This window comes from Centropristis striata, chromosome 6 (assembly GCF_030273125.1).
Source record: "Centropristis striata isolate RG_2023a ecotype Rhode Island chromosome 6, C.striata_1.0, whole genome shotgun sequence".
Lineage (NCBI taxonomy): Eukaryota > Metazoa > Chordata > Actinopteri > Perciformes > Serranidae > Centropristis > Centropristis striata.
In genome coordinates this window covers 137,375-157,467 of record NC_081522.1, presented here as the reverse complement: position 1 = coordinate 157,467, position 20,093 = coordinate 137,375, and the positions used below count along the sequence as shown (strand labels likewise).

Below are 20,093 nucleotides of genomic sequence, written 5' to 3'. Positions count from 1 at the left end.
CAATAAACATGAGTTTATCAAGTGAAAGAGTGATTTAGGCTCATATCAGCAGACTGCAGCCGTTATATCATCACACTCAGAAGGTCTAATGAGCATCTTCTTCTTTCTGATGATAAAATATGACGTCAAGCACCAATGCAGGTAGTATTGTGCTCTTTATGTAGTGAATATAAGGATGGTTTTTAAATCATCATCAATACAATCTTTCCCAAAGACCAAACATTAAGAATAGCTATAAAGAAATAGAAAGAAATAATCTTCTCACTGGTTTCCTAGTTTGCTGATGTAGTTTATATAGATGCATCAGTATTAAACTAACACCAGTTATTAATCCCTATCTGTTGGAAACACAGATGGATTTCCTTCATTTGTGCATCTTGGGCAAATTTTCAATGGAAAATGTACAACATCATTTCTCATTTGTCAGCCTTTACAAATAGCAGCTAGATCTGTTCTCCAACGAAGGAGAAGTTTCAGGAGCTCAAACGTGATTGGTCAGAATCTGGAGAGTGGTGACTTACAGTAAATCAAGTCTTACTATTCAATTGGAATAAAAATCATTAAATAACTCCCAATAGCCATCTTTTTTTCCTTTTTTTTATTATTATTTTTTTCACAGAAATTAGGTTTTAATAATGGAAAAAGACAGTTTCAGGCACTTGTAAAGTTGAATATTTGCCTTTACAGGGTGTTTAATACAGCTCGTGTCTACAGGCAGCGAAAAACAAGCGATACTGACGTATTTAACCGCTGTAATGGGATTTTAAAATGGCAGATTTCCACTTTTGAAAAGCGGTTGGGGTGGTGGACTTCCACCCTGGAGGGTTTGATCCTGTGTGAAAATAAAAGTAAACAACTTTTGATGTAAGTTATGTGAACATACATAACTTACGGATTTTACCTAACTTACGATAGTCATGTGCCCCTAGTAACTACTGCATTTCCTGCATTTCCGTACATTTATTTACTGTTTAAACTGTCTTTTCCAACGCCTCACCAGGAAGTGTTTCCCTTTACTCTGGGACTTACGTCGCGAAAAATTTGTATTCCGTAGAGAAAAGTAATAGCACACCGATCCCGATCAAACCGCACGTTTTGATATATAATTTGTCCTGCAACTCTTCAAGTTGTAGGACTAGTAGCGGGACGAAAAGCGTCCGGAAGAGGAAGAAGAAGAAATCCACAGTATAACAGTAGTGCAGCACTGGTCCCATCAGATATTGCTGGATGGGACCAGTAGGGACCAGTGCTGGGGAGATTGCCCCGAGGCCCTAATTAGTCTGGTGATAGCAGGCTAGCGTGGCTTACCATAACCACAATCCATAGCACAAATATATATAAAATATATATAAAGCATCTTCATTAAGAACACGCAGACCTCCTCCTCATGTGGACTTTGTCTCTCTTTATACAACATTAACTGACTTCCTCCTTTTCCATTCATCACACTAACATTGATGGTAATAAGCTGCTGATGCTAACAGCCCAAACAGAGATAACTAATCACCAATCTGCTCATAGACCTCTATACGGCTGACACGCAGGCTTAAAGAAGGAAAACATGCAGCTGTTACACACACAGTTCAAGGCCACATGACACATCACACACACACACACACATGGAAAGACATTCGGACAGATGGGTGCACACACACACACACACACTCACACACTCACAGAGCAGAGAGTGAGTGATGGAGTGATACATGGTGAGTTGAAGGAGGCCAAGCAGCTATAAATCCTTCTCTCTCTCTCAGTCAACCTTAAGAAGCCGGCTGATTAAATTTTCATTCTGTCTCTCTCTTTCTTTCTTTCTGAAGCTTGGGGGGAATAAATCCTGTTTGGAGCCTCAAACATCCTCCTGGATGAAGGAACTCTTCAACATGAGCCTCCACCGACAACTTTCATCTGAACAAATTGATTTTTCTCACAATCATCACAAGCTGGGTTGCATTTTCTGTGTGCTGGATTTTGTAAAGCAGCTGATGTTAAATTGAAGGAGGAACGACTCTGGTGAATGATACAAACACACCTTGAAGACAAGATGGCAGAGGGAAGAAACCTCCTGAAAGCTCACTCTACATCGCTCTGATTACATAAAAGCCTCAGAAGAACAGCAGGAGCTCAGACACAAGCATGTTCCTCCTTTTATTTTATTTTAGTGACAGCACAAGAATAAATCTTCTTGTTCAAGCCGAGAGGATAGAAAAATCAGACAAGGAACCTCACTTTGGGTCAATTTAGGCCATAATGTATGAAACGTTTTTAGAAGGACCAAGCCTTTCCTCACCTTCTCTCTCTATATGACTGAAATTATTGATTTCAGGTTTTCTGAATAAATAAATAAAACAATTACAGAGATGATGAAAAGGTTGAGTCAGGAAGCAAGTTGGAAAATAACTGTTTCAACACATTTTCCCCCAAATAAGGTATTATTTAATACACAGACGACCCACAGTTATACCTTTCTATCCTTCTAAATGACCACGACCCTCACAGAATGATCTGGATGATATTAAAGGATGGAGGCTAATCAGTTTCTTAAAACTTCATCTTTATCTGCCAGCAATACTTATAGAACTAATCCTTCATTTCCAATGAACACGTTGTTGTGACGTGTCATACGACCATTAGCTACGAGCCTAGCATGCATGCTATCGATTATAGCGAGCTACGCTGATACGGAGAAGACAGCACAAAACAAAACAAAACAAAGGGACTAGCAGAAGTAGGAGGAGTCACTTAAAGGTAGTCTGGCAAAACAAACAAATGTGGAGATATTTACCTGGAGTAAAAAAAAACAGAAGAGCATAAGAGGAAGACTGAAGACACGATGGAGATGAAAGAGGAGAGGAAAGAAGAAAACAAGGACTTATAATTCCAAGTGGCTGTGAGGTCGTGAGTGGTTAGTAAAATAAAAGAAATGAATTACATGTAGTGTAAGGATTGCTTTTAAAACGAGACATTTCATGGTTGGAAGAAACTATTTCAATTTCGGGAAAAATCTGTCTGGTGGAAAATCTGATTGGCTGGTAAGTTTAAAAATTTACTGGCCATGTTGTTACCTGGTGATCAACAAAGTAACTAAAAATATAAAAGTAAGTAAAAAATATAAAGCCCTGATCCCATCAGAAGTACTGCTGAGATTATAAGAGGAACAGATCTCTTCAGGTCTCTTTGTTCTCCTGGTGAATGAGTTGATGTGTTAACCATTAATACAGTCTACACTGCAAAAAAAGAAAAGTTGGGTGAACTCAAAATTTCAAGGCAACAAATTTCGATAAAATTTTAAGTTGGACAATTAAACTAAATATTTTAAGTTTTGTTTTTGAGTTTGCTCAACTCAACAAGCATTGATACGCTAATGGCTACTGTTGTAGCTGTAACAAGCAGCGCCGCTAGCATCAGTTAGCCGCTAGCATCAGTTAGCCGCTAGCATCAGTTAGCCACTAGCATCAGTTAGCCACTAGCATCAGTTAGCCGCTAGCATCAGTTAGCCGCTAGCTTTCGCTAATGACCTCATTTCCCAACGAAGAAATAAGAGTTATCAGAACTATTGTCCCTTGTTGTGAACCCCAACTTAAAGATATAAGTAACAACAACTCACCAACTTGTTTTTGAGCAGACAACTGGCTTCCTTTGTTGTGCTAACTTACATTATTGCCCTAAATGTCAATCATTTATATTTCCAAGTTTTACCAAATTAAATCACTGTTTTAGGCCAAAAAATACAAGTTGGCTTTTTTTTTTGCAGTGTGTGGTGTTAACTACCACTGGCTGGTTGATCCATCCAGCAGCAGCAGCAGCAGTCAGACTCATTGAGCCAGTGGCAGGTGATCATTTCTAACCCTGCAGGAAGTCTGTTTCTTTCTTTCTCTCTCTTTTCTCACGCTGTCACTCTTCCCCACCCGTGACTCTTCTCTTCATATTGAGCCAATCAGGAAATGAAACTTGTTCCGTGCTTGTCTGACTTCTGCTGTTTCAGCGCTGCGTTCAGGCTCCGCGTGTTAACGCCGCCGCCTCTCCAGGAAATATTCTCTTCCTCTGTGATCTGTCACTGCAGGGACAGAGTGTTCTCTCCATCATCATCTGTTACAGGGACCTCTCCACGTCACGAGGACCATCAATGATGAGGTCACGCAGAAACCTTTTCTGTCAATTCAATCAGGCAATCTGACAGAATCTCCATCAGCACTGAACGACTCTCAACCGACTTACAGGATTGATTTTCTGACCTTGAAGAGTTACTAATCGTGTCCAATTTCCATCCGTTCCATTTCAGCTATGATATATATATATATATATATATATATATATATATATATATATATATATATGACTGACATTTCACATTTGGATCATCAGCGAAATTTACGCAATTCTTCCTTCTGTCCATCAAAGGTGTGCATGTTTTCAAGGTGCTGAAGCAAAAAAACAGGGAGGAAAAAATAAAAGCAGCTGGAACATAAAAGCACACACCCAGCCGCTAAAGGTTTCATTTAAAGGATCCTTTATTAGGAGACACTTAGTGTCGTTACGTCAGCAAGCTACAAGCTACAAGCTACATGAATTAATGTTTTTAAGAGAATTCAATAGTTCTTTCTGTTCAGCAGTGGTGGGATGTAACTATGTACATTTACTGAAGTACTGTACTTTAATTCAATTTTGATGTACTTGTACTGTACTTGAGTATTTTCATTTTATGTAACTTTATACTTCTACTGCACTACATTTTGAGGCAAATATTGTATTTTTTACTCCACAACATTTAGCTGACAGCTCAAGTTGCTTTTCAGGTGGAGATTTAACCTCATAACAGTATATATAGTATATATAGTATATATAGTTAAAAGGAGCCCTAACTTTACAAAAATAAAACGCTGCTTACATAAATACATCACGACTAAACATATAATAAATATATATTTAGACTATTTACATATATATGAGTGAGGACATTCTGCATAACGAGTACTTTTACTTTTGAATCTTTAAGTAAATTTTGATGCTGATACTTTTGTACTTTTACTGGAGTACGTTTTGAATGCAGGACTTGTACTTGTACTTTTAGTGGAGTAATTTATTTTTTACTGAAGGGATCTGAGTACTTTTTCCAACACTGCTGTTCAGTTTCTGAGACCACAAACAAACTACTGGATTATTTCAAAAGATGTCTTTAAGGCATTATTTATTATTTATTATTTTACTTTTCTAATGTGACTTGACAAAATGACTCCAGTTTAAATCCCTACAGGAATAATAAATAAGCATTTCATAGAGATGTCAGTAACAGTCTGTACAGCTTTAGTTATATAATATTACATTATATTTACCGCACACCAAACTAATTTCATAGAGAAATAAAGAAAAATAAGAAGATTATATATTAGTCAGCAGATTACAGAGATAAGAATATCAAATAAAAACAAACCTTCCTCTGAACGTCTGTAAGTCAAACAGTAACTGAGATGTTGGACAGACAGACAGTAGGCTGTTTATTGTTGTTTTGAGTAGAAAAGAAGGTAATTATAGGCTAATTATCTTTATGAGCAGACTTTGATGCAAAAGGATTTGAGTATCTCAAACCTCTACAAATAAACTGGAGACTACCAGTGCTGCTGGAGAAGTGAAACTGAGGGAAATCAGCCCTTTAAGGAATATCAATCTTCCTCTTCTCCCTTATTACACAGACACATTATTACACAGAGTAATTAGAAACGCAGCTCTTTCCTTCATTACACAACATCTGGAGGATGAACACAGCTGTCTCCAGTTTCCTGCTAGAAGCTGAGGACCTGAACACCTCGTCTGCATGTCGTCTCCACGCTGTGATTCTCTACAGAAACATGAAGACGTTCTCACTAAACAAACCGCATCATGACACTCAGCATGTTATATACCATGTGCACACTGAATGAGCTTTGAACATGAGGAGTGTTCTCATGTAAAAGGCTTTTCTACATCAAAGTGACTCTCACATGGAAATAATGAACCTTCCTAAAACACACTGGAGGAGGAATCATGCAACCTCTCACAGCCCCAACAGATTAGAAAATACAAAGTGTAGCTAATTGGGATTATAAAAATCAATTTATCCCAGAGAGCTTCTGCCTGCCCGTGTGATTTGTAGCAGGCCTGCCATGCATAATGAGTTTAATGTACAAGCTGGGGAAAATATTTACCATCTGCATATGAAACCATTCTCTCCCCCACTCTGACTCCCAGTCCCTCTCAATGTTCCTCATTCAAACATCCACAAATAGATATTAACATAAATAGATATTAACTCCAGAGAGCAGCAGCAGCAGGAGCTGTTGGTGCTTCATGATGAGTGTGATAGATAGATAGATAGATAGATAGATGGATAGATGGATAGATAGATAGATGGATAGATGGATAGATGGATAGATAGATAGACAGACAGACAGACAGACAGACAGATAGATAGATAGATAGATAGATAGATAGATAGATAGATAGGTGGTCAACAGTCAGATAGAGTCAGAGATGTTTAACCTGTTAGCTCACAGCTACAGAAACCAGGCGAGCCGGAGCTGAAATATAATAGAGTTCATCTTGTTGTATATTAAAGCTGCTTCTCTGTGTTTCTGCCTAGCAACAGTGAGAGGAATGACAACGCTGCCGGTAGAGACGACATCATCACCGTCTACCTGCTGAAGTCTCTGATGGACAGGTGTGATGCAGACAGGATGGGCAACTCTTAGGAAATGGAGGTGTTTGGTTATTTAAAAGAACTATTGCAGTGCCTGTAGGAAGTATGTATTCATTTAGTGCAAGAGTTTATTTTCTAGCTAATGCTAATGCCTCTTGCTCGTGTATCCTAAAATAACAGAAATGGTATCTTTCCATCCGTATTATGCTCAGCTGTCATTTAATAAAGTTTTGTTTTGACTGTTTTCAATGGATCAAACTGATGCAGAAGAAAGGGCTTAAATCTCCTTAGCTTAGCATTCTAACCGTGTGATAGCACATTAAGCAGTACGCTGCACTAAAAGTACATTAACATGAACCTAAATAGCTGATATACTGTATATTGCATGTTAGTATCTCATATCAAATGATCATTGGTATTACGCTAAGCAACATGAATGTCATCCCTGAATTACAAAGTAATGCAACATAAGAAGTGAATAAAGCTAAATCTCCACTTAGCATGCTAATCACGCTACAACAACGTCTGCAACTCCATAAAACACTTTTCATAAGGTAGATAAGGTTAGAATATTATTGGGAAATCAAACCTTGTAGCCACTTTAAAACTCCTAAAAATAGGTAGGCTAAATAGACTTACAGAGATGAGTCAGGGTGGAAATCCAGAGTGAACTGTGTTACTGACCAGGTGTCGGCCTATCACACAAAGGGGCGGAGCTACACCAAAAGGGGACGGAGCAACAACGTTTTACAATGTCAGCTGCATCTCCATCTTTGGAGACGTAGTCCCACACCATGCTGCCTGTTTGCTGTTGCTAGGCAGAAGATAGAACATGTATCTGTCAGCACTCTGCTGGAAAACTACATGATGCTGACATTATTTCTCAGTCACCTCATGCATTGATTTCTCCATTTTATATTCTTTAAGGTAAAAAAAATCATATCAGTGTATATGGGGTAATGCTGCTAGATACATGATATCTATGATAGTTGAATATAGGATATCTGGATGGAGGATGGAAGGTTTTCTCAACCCTAATTAACAGGGATTATTTAAGTCTCCACTGGCTTCCAATGTGAGAATATTCTCCTGGTTCTGGTTTAATCTGTGGTCTGTTGGTCTGTAATGTCCAAGCATCCACCGGATTCCTGTTTTTTTTCCTCGTTGGTGTGAAAAGCTCCAGCAGAGCTTAATGAGAGACACAGAGAAGTACAGAGTGATGCAGAACGAGCCAGCGCTGCTTTAATGCTGAGAACATGATGCAGCCCCCCCCATCCCCCGCTGGGACCACATGCAGGGTCTCTGGCCTTGGATCAGATCCAGCCAGAGTCCTCTCAGATCCTGCTGCACCTTCATCATCATCACAGCTCTAACATAAAGGGAAACGTGTCCGTGTGGTGACGAAGGACAGCTGAGGTCTGAGCAGCAGCTGCAGACATTAAAGCTGCAGCATGAAACTTTCTCCTGCAGGCGGTGTCGGGATGGATGGAGCTGTTCTCCTCCGTCTCCAGTCAGGAAGCTGCTCCTCCTGTCACTCATCTGGATGAAACGTCTGCCAACATCTAGTGATGCTGAGCTAACAGCAGCTGGAGGCTCTGGAGGTGATGCAGCCAGCAGCAGCGCTGACACTCAGACATTTAGCTTCTCTCCACTGCTTTCTGACTGTTCTCTGCTCTACAGCAGCTGGTTATAAGCTGCTCCCAATGGTTCATACAGCAAAACCTCCCACTGTTCTGAAGAGTCCATTTAAATAGAGACATTTACATCAAGAGGTAATGGAATGATTAATAAAGCATACTATAAAAGCCCTGTTTGCTCCTGATTGGCTATAAGGTGTGTTGGTTTCAACCTGGTCTCACAGAAATCCGTGGAATAGCCACGGAATCACTCAAATTTCCGTGAAACTGACACGGATTTCGCTACAATGCAAGTTAATGCCAGTCATATCCCGTGGCTATTCCAACATACAAAGTGATTATGTACATTCACTGAGTGAATATTTAGAAAATAAAACATATATTTCTCGCTAGAAATGTGATCAAAATCCATTTTTATGCAGAAACTAAGTCAAAATATTGATTTTTCACTAAAAATGAGAGAACTGTCCGCCATGTTTTTTGTTCTGACCGCCGGGACCTTGAAAGTCACGTGACTTGGAACAAACCAATAGGAACAAATATCCATGGAATAGCCACGGGATATGACTGGCATTAACTTGCATTGTAGCCAAATCCGTGTCAGTTTCACGGAAATTTGAGCGATTCCGTGGCTATTCCACGGATTTCTGTGAGACCATGTTGGTTGGTTTGGTTCGTCCGAATCAGGGTGAAACTGATACATTTGGTTCATTTTGTATTTAGTCTGGTTTTCTCTCACAGAGCATGAATGTAAACAGACCAAATCAAATAAAAAGATTAGAAGGAGGGTGTGTACGCTGGTGGAGGGCTGAAAATCTACTCACACTATTATTTCTTATTGGTTGAGAAGTTGGTGAAGAATGTAAACACGGGAATTAAACAAAGCAACATGGAACAGAGCTTTAATTATAGCAGCCATAATTATAATTATACCACACCATTATGCCATAATCTGCTCTGGTGTTCCCACCAAACTGATCTGGAGAGAAACGCTCAGAAGGAGCTCCTGGTGAGGCTCAGTCACCAACAATGGGTTGGTATATTATTATGATATTATTATTTCAGACTATGATCAGACACCTGAATAATCACACTCCTGCCACTGTGATCTGTCATTCTGAGCAACATGTTGGTAATTCTGCAATGACAAATTAGCGTTAGCTCAGTGTTAGCCTACAGAGTGAAACTGAAGGACTGAGTTTCATCTTTAGTCTTCTCTCTGTGTACATCTCACCGTGTAGGTCACCCACAATCCTTTGCATTTTGGTTCATTTCCTTTAACTGGGTTGGATTACTGGTTGATTCTGGTCAGATGACGTTCACAGTGGAATCTAACTGGATCTGTCTGGAGACGGGCCGAGACCCTCTCTGGACCGGTTGGTCTGGTTTGAACCAGTCTACGATTGGAGCGTTCACAAGCAACCAAACAAACCGTAACATGGATTTAACCACACCAGAGTTTGGTTAAAATGGACTAAACTTTGCTGGCTCTGTTACCATGGTTACTGGAACAGATTAGCCCATTATAGAGATATAAAATGTTGTAATTTGCCCAACAGACATTACAGACTATACACATTGTTGCTGACCAATCATCACCTGCTGTAATACCATCATCATGGATGAGGACTTGAAGCATCTACGACCTGTGGCTCAACGAACTAATGCAATCTAGTGCAAGATGACTCAGACCTGCACACATTAATGACCCGAGCATATTTCAAAAGATGACTTTGTCAACAATGCATATAAATAAATGGAAAGACCACATTATAAAAGTTGACTTTGGTCTTTCCAGTTGGCACTAAATCAACTCCCTCAACTCTCTAAATGTAGTGAAGTAGAAGTATAAAGTTATAAATATGGAAATCCTCAAGTACAAGGACCACAGAATAGTACTTAAGTACTTGAGTAAAAGTACTTCGTTATATCCAACCACTGCATATCATTGTTTACTCTGATCATGGGTAAACATCCCTCAATGTTTGGTGCCATAACCTTCATAATTCATCTTGAGAGACATGCTTTGACAGCAGAATCAATGCAGCAGAAGTGAAATGTGTCTTGGGGAATCTTTTGGATTGAATCTTGTAAATGTTATTTCCTTTAGAGCTGAAGAGGCCAGCGGAGCGTTCAGCGTGTCTGCTTTCTGAACCGATGAGCAGAGCCATGGAGTGTGAGCCAGAATCCTTATGAACGAGTAGCTGACACCAAATAAATAAAGCAGGTTGCAGCACAGCGAGCTTCTCATCTGTCAGCCTGCATCACAGTCTCCATCACATCTGGCAGCCTGCTGCACTAAACTCCAGCTCGCTGCTAAATACACGTCAACCTGCAGAATCCACCACAATTATGAGTCAAGCACTGAAAACTGGCATACGGGGGAGAATACACGGTGAAGCTTTCTCCTTTCACATTTAGTAAAGCTGTGCAAAGATAAATATTTATAGATTTTATCCTTTTGATAATCCAGTGCAACCCAGGATTTGGTATGAGTCACTGTGACACAATGTTGTTTCCAAATCAGCTTTAACTGTGTAGAATCTCTGCATGTTGGCTTTCATCAGGTTCCTGTGAGACTGTTCAGCAGCAGCTAAAGGCTGAGCGATCCTCTGACCCAAAATCACAGAAATCATTCTAAATCATTCTAAAGCATCCAGATCTGACTCATGACCAGCTTTCTTCCTTTCTCTCTCTCTTTCTTTCTCTGGTCTATCAGTAGGTAACAACACTGCTTTGCTTCTGACTTTTTCCTGATGACAGAAACTTTTAATCAGTTTGTTTCCTCTCTGAGAGCTGTGATGGTGAGCCAACAGGAGACAGAGAGGAGCTCCAGTACTGCTGCTAATCAGCTCATCGATCACTTTAAACGATGACAGCAGATAAAGAACGATCAACAGAGATTTATTAGTGACTCTGTGGCCAGACATTCAATACCTCCCTGTCCTGTCCAGGTTATCACACTGGTTCCTCCTCTGACATATATATAATATATATAATATATTTAATATGTAAACATGCCGTCAGTCCAACTATCATCACAGTTAAGAAGTGAGGCATCATTTAACCCTTATCATTCTGCATTTTATTAAGGATTGGGTTGTTTAGGGGGAGATAGCAGGTCAACAATAGAAGCCATATAGAAGTATTCAGATCCCTCACTGCAATAAAACTAATACAACATGTGAAATTACGAATTTTAAATGCAAAAGTATCAGCATCAAAATGTACTTAAAGTATCAAAAGTAAAAATATTCATTATATATAATGGCCCCACTCAGACTGTTTTATATATTCTAAATATATTATTAAATTATTTTTATTGATGCTTTTATGCATGCAGGGTTTTATTTTTGTAAAGATAGGGCTAATACAATAACTTAATATAATGTTAATTGATTTAATTTTTTAAAAATGTTTTGAATTGATCATATATTTTATGTTAAATCTCGACCTGTAAAGTAACTAAAGCTGGCAGCTAAATGTAGTGGAGTAAAAAGTTCAATATTTGCCTAAAAATGTAGTGAAGTAGAAGCAAAAATTAATCCAAAATGATAATATTCAAGTTAAGTACAAGGACCTCAAAATTGTACTTTAGTACAGTACTTGAGTAAATGTACAGGATCATCTCAACACATTAGAATATGATGGAAAAGTTTATTTCCAGTAGTTCAAGTCAAACAGCTTCAACCAAGTATTAATTCATATAGATGACCAACATTTACATGTTAAACATACTTTTTAAAATTGGTATATAGTAATATATATATTTTTTGAGACACTGAATTCTTCATTAAATGTAAGGGATAATCATTATAATTAGAATAAATTAAATAAAATAAGAGATAAAGATTTAAGAGACTGCACTGCGTGGGTCTGAATCTATGATCACAGCTGTGTGCTGCTTGGTTTTGAGTTGGATTTTGTGTTTTTTATGTCATTATTTCTCTGAAATAAAGCAAAACTGAAATCTAAAACTTTGTCACAAGATGAAACAGACATCAAGGAGTTCATTTATAGTTAAAACTCAATTTAGACCATAAATGTAGTTAGTGCAGTTAGGTTTGTAGGGCAGTAAACACCTTAATAGTTCATACAGTGGAGTATTTTCACAGGTTGGCATTAGTACTTTTATGGAATAATTCTTCCACCACCTGTCTTTGGCAACCATAATAAACTATTACAAGCCCAATCCCAAAAAGTCAAAAAATGTAAAAATAAACCAAAATGCAATAAATTTCAAATCTTTTGTGACACACATTCTATTGAAAACAGCATAAAGTATTGACTGTAAATGTGCTGATAACTTCTGTTTGTAGATAAAAACTGTTTATGTCTCACACAGCGTCCCAACCTCATCCTGAGGAGTCTCTCTTCTTATTCCTGTTTGTTAAAACAGATTTATGGGAGGAAAGACATGAAAAGAAAAGACAATCTACCATCTTGCCACTTGCTCTTGATAATTTCTAACAAATGAGTTCCTGGCTGCGGCCCAATCTTTTAATCTGCTTTTATTCCCCAGAGCCCCCTGATGCCTCTGGAGCTTCTCAATTACTGAAGGAAAAGATATCGTGCTTGTAAAAGATGTCGAGTATAGAAAAAGGTGAGAAAAGGGTCACGTACACAAATTACGTTTAATTCTATGACAACAACAGCAGCATGTGTGTGTGTGTGTGTGTGTGTGTGTGTGTGTGTGTGTGTGTGTGTGTGAGTCAGATATGAGCTGCAGCCGGATGTTCAGTGTTTTATCTCTGCTGGTGTCATCTGACGCTGATTATTAGGCTACAGACTCAACCTGCCACTTACTCACATGTTATTTCAATCCCTGACTGACACACACACACTCACACACACACACACACACACACACACTCACACACACTCACACACACACACACACTCACACACCCAGAAAAGTACTAGCTGCAGATCTGTTCCCATGGCAACACGGACCAATAGATCTCAGCTATTGACTGAGCATGAAAATCTCTGTAGACCTAGTAAAGAAAACACCTACACACACACACACACACACACACACACACACACACACACACACACACATACATTGTACAAACACACACATACCAGCTGGGCATCAGCCTCCAAAACATCCTCTTTAGTTATAAATGGAGGAGAATACAAGAATACGATGTGCAGGTTTGTGTCCTGCAGCAGCTGAATGGTTCAGTCACCAGGTGAGAGTCACAGCTCCTGCAGCTCCTGCAGCATGCTGCAGAAAGAGAAACTGGCTGTTAACCCTATAAAGCCAAGTGTATCACATTTGATACACATGTTGTTGAGACCTCTCCATCATCAGTCTGATATATTTTTTTCCTGAAAAACCTGATGTATACATGTGTTGGAGATTAAAAACAAACAAACTGAGCAACAAATTGCACAAAAAAACCAGATGTAGCAAAAATGATACAGGTTCATTGCTGGGTGAAAACTTCATATCAGCAGATAAATCATTTTTTTCTTGCATATTTGAATTAAATGTTAAAAGGAAAGTCTTAATAGGATAAAAATGTTCGGTTTTATGTTTTTGTTAGTTCAAGAAAAACAAACTGTGAGCAACAAATTGCACAAAAGGACCTGATGTATCAAATATGATACAAATTAGAATTCATAAATGCAAATTTATTTATTTATTTTTGTCAGCAGGTTCAATAAATACTCAAGTTTTAAAAATATATAATTTTCTGGCAATTATTTCACGGTTCAGGCTTTATAGGGTTAAGAAGCTCAGCAGCCTGATATAAAGAGGATATGTGTGTGTGAGTGTGTGTGTGTGTGTGTGTGTGTGTGTGTGTGTGTGTGTGTGTGTGTGAGAGTGTGTGTGTGTGTGTGTGTGTGTGTGTGTGTGTGAGTGGGCTGTTTGCTTAGATTTCTCTTGGAAGGCTGGACACATAAAGAGTTTTTTTCCAAATAATTTGGCAATCTTCTCCATATGCTTCATGGCTGCTTCATCCTCAAACTAACAAGGCTTTTAATATTTCTGCTTATCATATTTCTTCATTAGCCCAAACTGAACCCTGGTACAAGGAGCCACTATTTCATTATTCTCCAGTCTGAGAGTTAATCAGAAAGGTTGTGCAGGTATTAGTCTCCTCCTGACTCTCTGGCTCTCAGTGAGCAGGTTCAATCACTTAAATGATGATCTGATATAAAACAGCAGCTAACAGGTTAAAGGGACCTGTGATGTTCATGGAAAACAAAAAAAGGACCATTTGTTTGGCTTTTATTCTCAAATTTTGGCCAAATTGGCTCATCAGCTCCGACATGAGGACTCCTGTTCAACTGCTTGTTAATGAAATATCTAATCAGCCAATCACAGTCAGGCAGGTACAGGTGCATCTCAATAAATTAGAACATCATAGAATAGTTTATTTATGTCAGTAACTCAATTTAAAAAGTGGAAATAACACATTATATAGATCCATTCACACACAGAATGAAACATTTCATGTCTTCATTTATTTAATTTCTTCTAATTATAATGATTATAGCTTACATTTAATGAAGACCTGAAATTCAGTGTCCCAAATATATAAAACTTAAGAAAAAAATAAGATGTTCCTCAGAATGTTCTTAAATGCTATTCACATTTTTTTTCCTTAAGAATTGTCGTCTGTCTTAGAAACTTCTTAGTTCTCACTTAGGAATTTCTTAGATTTTTAACTTCAGATGATTCCGAGTGATTAATTAATTAAGTCGTATCAAACACAACAACTGCCTCTGTGATTTACTAAGAGAACATTGTAGTGTAATCTAGGAATAAAGCTACAGTCACACAGACTGAAAGACATTTACATTATATGTCAACTGCCAGAATAAGCTTTATGTGATACATTCACACAAAAACTACCCTGACCAACTTCAATGAACAGTTTATTAACACATTGTCTAAACTAAATATTAAAGAAATCAAATGAATGTCATACAAATCTGTTCAAATAAATACACATCAGGACTGATCTTCAGCTGTTCTCAGACTGCTGAGGGCTTCTCTTAAAGTTGAAGAAATATGAGAATAAATCTAAGAACTTTGTTTTCAAGAATCTCATTTCTTCTCAATTTCTCTCTTTGGAAAAAATTAAGAAGAAAGTTAAGAGAAAACTAAAGAAAAGATAAGAATTTCTTCATGAATACCAAATCTTCTTAAATGTTGTCTTAAGAGCAAAGTTAAGGAAAAAGTGGCACTTAAGAAGCTTTTTTTTCTACAGAATGCTTTGTGGCCCCAGGTTATCTTCTCAGCATCAGTTGCCATGGTGACCAAGCAAAGAAAACCAGCGCTGTAATAGTGAAAACCAGCTGGAGTTACCTGGCTGACCTCAGATCAGATCTGTAGTCCACCTGTTGTTAACACAAATATCTAATCAGCCAATCACAGGGCAGCAACTCAATCACATGTAGGCCTGGTGAAGCTTTAAAGCAGCTTTATAATGTGGAGGAGAGGTGGTTTAAGAACGTGGCATGGTTGTTGGTCACAAACTGCTGAACTAAAACTCTCTAGTCTTTACAGAGAACGGTCCAAAGAAGAGAAAACATCCAGAGAGCCTTGATGCCTCAGAGGTCAGAGGTCAGAGGTCAGAGGAGAACGACCTGTTCAACAGAAACTCAAACAACTCTGGTTACAACCAACATCTGCAGAAGAGCACAGCGCCACTTTATTAGGTACACCTCAGCAGCTGATAAAGAGCCAGTGAGTTATTCTAGAAAGTATCCTGGAAACATCGGTGGAATCTAAGAAGTTATTATTTGTTGTCCAGTAAGCAAATATTTTCTCTGAATAAAAGAACAATCTTCTTAATAATAATAATAATAATATATAATAGCTAATAGTTAATCAGAGCTACTGTGGGCTTTTTAAATATCGCCCATTTAAGCTAAATGTAACAGTGGAACAATTTAATGGAGACTTATCACTTCATTGCACAAGAGTTCATTTTATTTGGGATAAACTGAATCAGTAGCAAATGAAACATAAATCACATTCACTGTGTATGAAATGTGATATTGGCCTCATGTTTATTAGTGTATTTAAAAATGGATAAAGAAAGATTTGATGTCTTTTCCCCTCTGGTGTGTGTGTGTTGAGCTCTGTTTTATTAATGAACCGCCACCTTTTTGGTTTATCTGTCAGTAAGATTACTGAAAAACTATTCACCCAATTTTCTGAAACGTAGAGTAAAGGTGTAACTAAGAACCAATAACAGATGAGAAAAGATGAGAATCAGGCACATACTCATTATTTTTTAACATAGTGAGTTTAGGAATGTTATGTGTTTGTGTTGTTTTGGTTTTATTGGATCAATATATAATATATAATTGATCCAATAAATAGATTGTAATATTCCCCAGCAGCATGTCTCAGACTAAATGAAATGTCCGAGTAAAACTGGCTCATTATTCCTGGAAAGAGACGAGACTTTTGACATTTAACTTCTGAAATGTCATCTTCAGAGCACCAACATTTAAATTCCATCCACATTCAGAGTGAGTTGGTTCACTGGAGGCCAAAACTCCAGCACGGAATATTTAAACTACATGGTATATTATAATACAACTGGAAAAACAAAGTGTTTTTATTGATATTGGGTTGAATTGATGTGGTGTTAGATCTTAAAATTCATCATTATCACAAAGTTGGAACCAACAATCTTCTGAGTTCTGTCAGTGTCCGATCACACTCAGCTGTTACTTTTTTATTCTATAATATTTTTGGACGTATTATATTATTACTATGATCAACAAGCTATTTTAAATCATTTTTAGGCATTTTTGGACAAACAGAATGATCATATTCTGACTTTGTTTTCCACATACTATATAGTATGACATTTTTTTCAAAATAAGGATCTCAAAATATATATAAGCTATATATAAACTATACTACTACATGTATTAGGAGTAAAATAAGAACAATTTGATGACTTTTTCCTGATCTGGAGGAATATATTTACGCGATGACCTGATTTATTTATGTCTCAGTTATGTGGATGTCTGCTTGGTGTAAAATATGTTTTATCACTATAGGTGTATATTTATTTCATTACATTCTCTTTCATGTTCATTTGTTTTCAAGAATGTGTCAAAAATAAAGATAATTAGAGTAAAATCCTCCTTCAGAGTGTAACAACTGAACATTAAATGCAGATGACAGAGTGACGCAGGGAGGTTTATGCAACACAAAGCTCCGATTAAAAAAACAAAAAAACATGAAATACATTCCTATAATAAAACCTCTGAGGGAATCAAACACTTAGATAATAAAAAGCTGATGTTATTGTTCATATTATAATAAATGAGGCATATTGTCCTCTTTAGGAGCCGTGATCAGCAACATGACTGAATATGAAACGTCTCTGCTGCTGTTTCCATGAAGACTCGAACACATCACTAATTATTAATTAATCCGAGCCGGATATGAAGCGTCCCCTATGGATGCTGCATGTTGGAGGCTGATGACCTCGAGGCTCAACGCTCCATGAATGAATAAAAAGTTTCTCCTTAATGAAAGAAGCGTTGGAGAGCGGAGAGCTCCGCGGCCGCGCGGCGCAGCGCTGCGGTCCTGCTGCGCTCCGGGGACGTGACACGGTCCAGGCCTGTCTCTCTGAGCCCCTATCACTATTATTATTTAAATACTACATGGATCTATATTTAAATACATCTATATTTAAATACAACATGGATCTATAGAGAGTGCGTCCTCCAGAGAACCGGTCCAGACGCATCACCAGGACCATCTTATACAACAGCTGTTGCTTTGTGTTTTCTCCTCCATACACCAGTGATGATGTTTCCTCATATTATCTTCCTGCACAGCCTAATAAATATATATAATAATAATAATAATATGACTATTGGAGAGTGGAATGGGTCAGAACCATCGGCACCACTAACCCTGTGAGTCATGTGGTGTTTAGGGTCTGTGTGTCTGGTTATAATGAGTAATAAAGGACCATAACAGCATCATCTTACCGTCAGCAGCCAGGCAGCTCTGCAGCATCAGCACCATCACGGTACCGACGGTCACCGACCACCGGGCCGGCAGCCCGGCCCGCCGCGTCCTCCTCCCGGTCCGCGGACACACGGCCACCATCCCCGGGTCCCGGGTCCAGGACCCGCGGGGGGGGTCTCCTCCAGCCCCGGGGCCGCCGCCGGAGAGGAGCGCGTGTTTTGGAGCCATGGTGAAGAGTTAATCCTGCAGGGGGAACACGGAGCGCTGGTGTCCGGTGAAGGCGCCCCCGCTGCGGCCCAGCAGGTCTCCGCTCCCCATCAGCTGCTGGAGCTCAGAGTCCGGGAGCTTCTGGTCTTCTGGTCTTCAGTCTCTGCTGGTTCTGCTGTGGAGGCTGGTGTCCTACTGCGACCGCAGCGCGCTCTCCATCCTGCTGCAAGCTGCACGAATGCACACAGGACAGACCGGAAACAGCGTCTGCTGGCTTCAAAATAAAAGCGGTCCATTGGTGCGGACATGCATGTGGCGTGGAGTGTTCACGGGGCTGCTCACGTGACAATAACACAAATAATATAACACTCATAATATAACACTTATAATATAACACTTATAATTAGCATCAGGTAAGACGAGAGAAATAAGTTTTTGCTTTCTAATTATTAGCAAATTAACAAACGTGTTATTGAATTGGTGCTACAACTGTCCTTTACATTAAAAACATATTAATTGGTCCGAGATATCTGGATTGGTAGAACAAAAAATCAAAATAATAAATAAATAAATAAATAATAATTGTACTAATAGTAAGTATAGTAGTAGTTGATGATGATGATGATGATGATGATGATGATGATGATAATAATAATAATAATAATGATAATAATAATAATAATAATAACAATAATAATAAAATAAAAATACTGGTCCCATAACTTTCATAGTATATGTGTCATGTTGATTTTGAAAAAAAAGTAGCTAAAATGTGACAGCAAAATGGCTATTTATTGAAAATGTACTTTTTTATGGGTTTTTTAAGGGAGAGAGTGTTCTCTTAATACATTCAACAAAAAATATAGCTAATAGTGGATAGCATGTTGTTATGATATCGGGTGAAAAAAATCAGGAGATGCCACCGTGTCATATTACAGGTTTTTATTTTTTTTACATTTTTGTTGCCTAATTGAGACGCTGATGCTGGATGGGTCCATGTCAGCCATGACAGCCCAGCCTGAGTCATTCACTATTATATTAAGGTTATATCAGTGATTAATTCATTAATGACTGACCTGATTTATGGATTTAACCACTAAAAACAAACATTTGTTCTTCAAGGAATATTTCAAACATCAGCTGCTGTTTCATTGTACATGAACAAGTCATCAACAAATCCAAAATGTCTTCATGTCTAACATATTGTCTTGATAGAAATATAGCAGAGATCCATAAAAAGTTGTAAAAATAACACTGAAGGTCGTCTTCAGAATATTCACCAGACTTCCCCTATAGGAATCATTCTATTCAGCCTTTATACAGTCTGTATTCAGCCTTTATACAGTCTGTATTCAGCCTTTATACAGTCTGTATTCAGCCTTTATACAGTCTGTATTCAGCCTTTATACAGTCTGTATTCAGCCTTTATACAGTCTGTATTCAGCCTTTATACAGTCTGTATTCAGCCTTTATACAGTCTATGTATTCAGCCTTTATACAGTCTGTATTCAGCCTTTATACAGTCTGTATTCAGCCTTTATACAGTCTGTATTCAGCCTTTATACAGTCTGTATTCAGCCTTTATACAGTCTGTATTCAGCCTTTATAC

General features: G+C 38.2%; 1 protein-coding gene across 1 annotated transcript in view; it reads right to left on the bottom strand.

Annotated features, from left to right (window-relative positions):
- kiaa1549la (KIAA1549-like a) overlaps positions 1-18,701 on the bottom strand; it is a 152,584-nt gene extending 133,883 nt beyond the window's left edge. The window contains exon 1 of the mRNA XM_059334464.1: positions 18,298-18,701. Coding sequence (XP_059190447.1) covers positions 18,298-18,505 — 208 coding nt within the window. The 5' untranslated portion in view covers positions 18,506-18,701. The remainder of the gene's footprint in view (positions 1-18,297) is intronic.
- Positions 18,702-20,093: the final 1,392 nt, after the last annotated feature.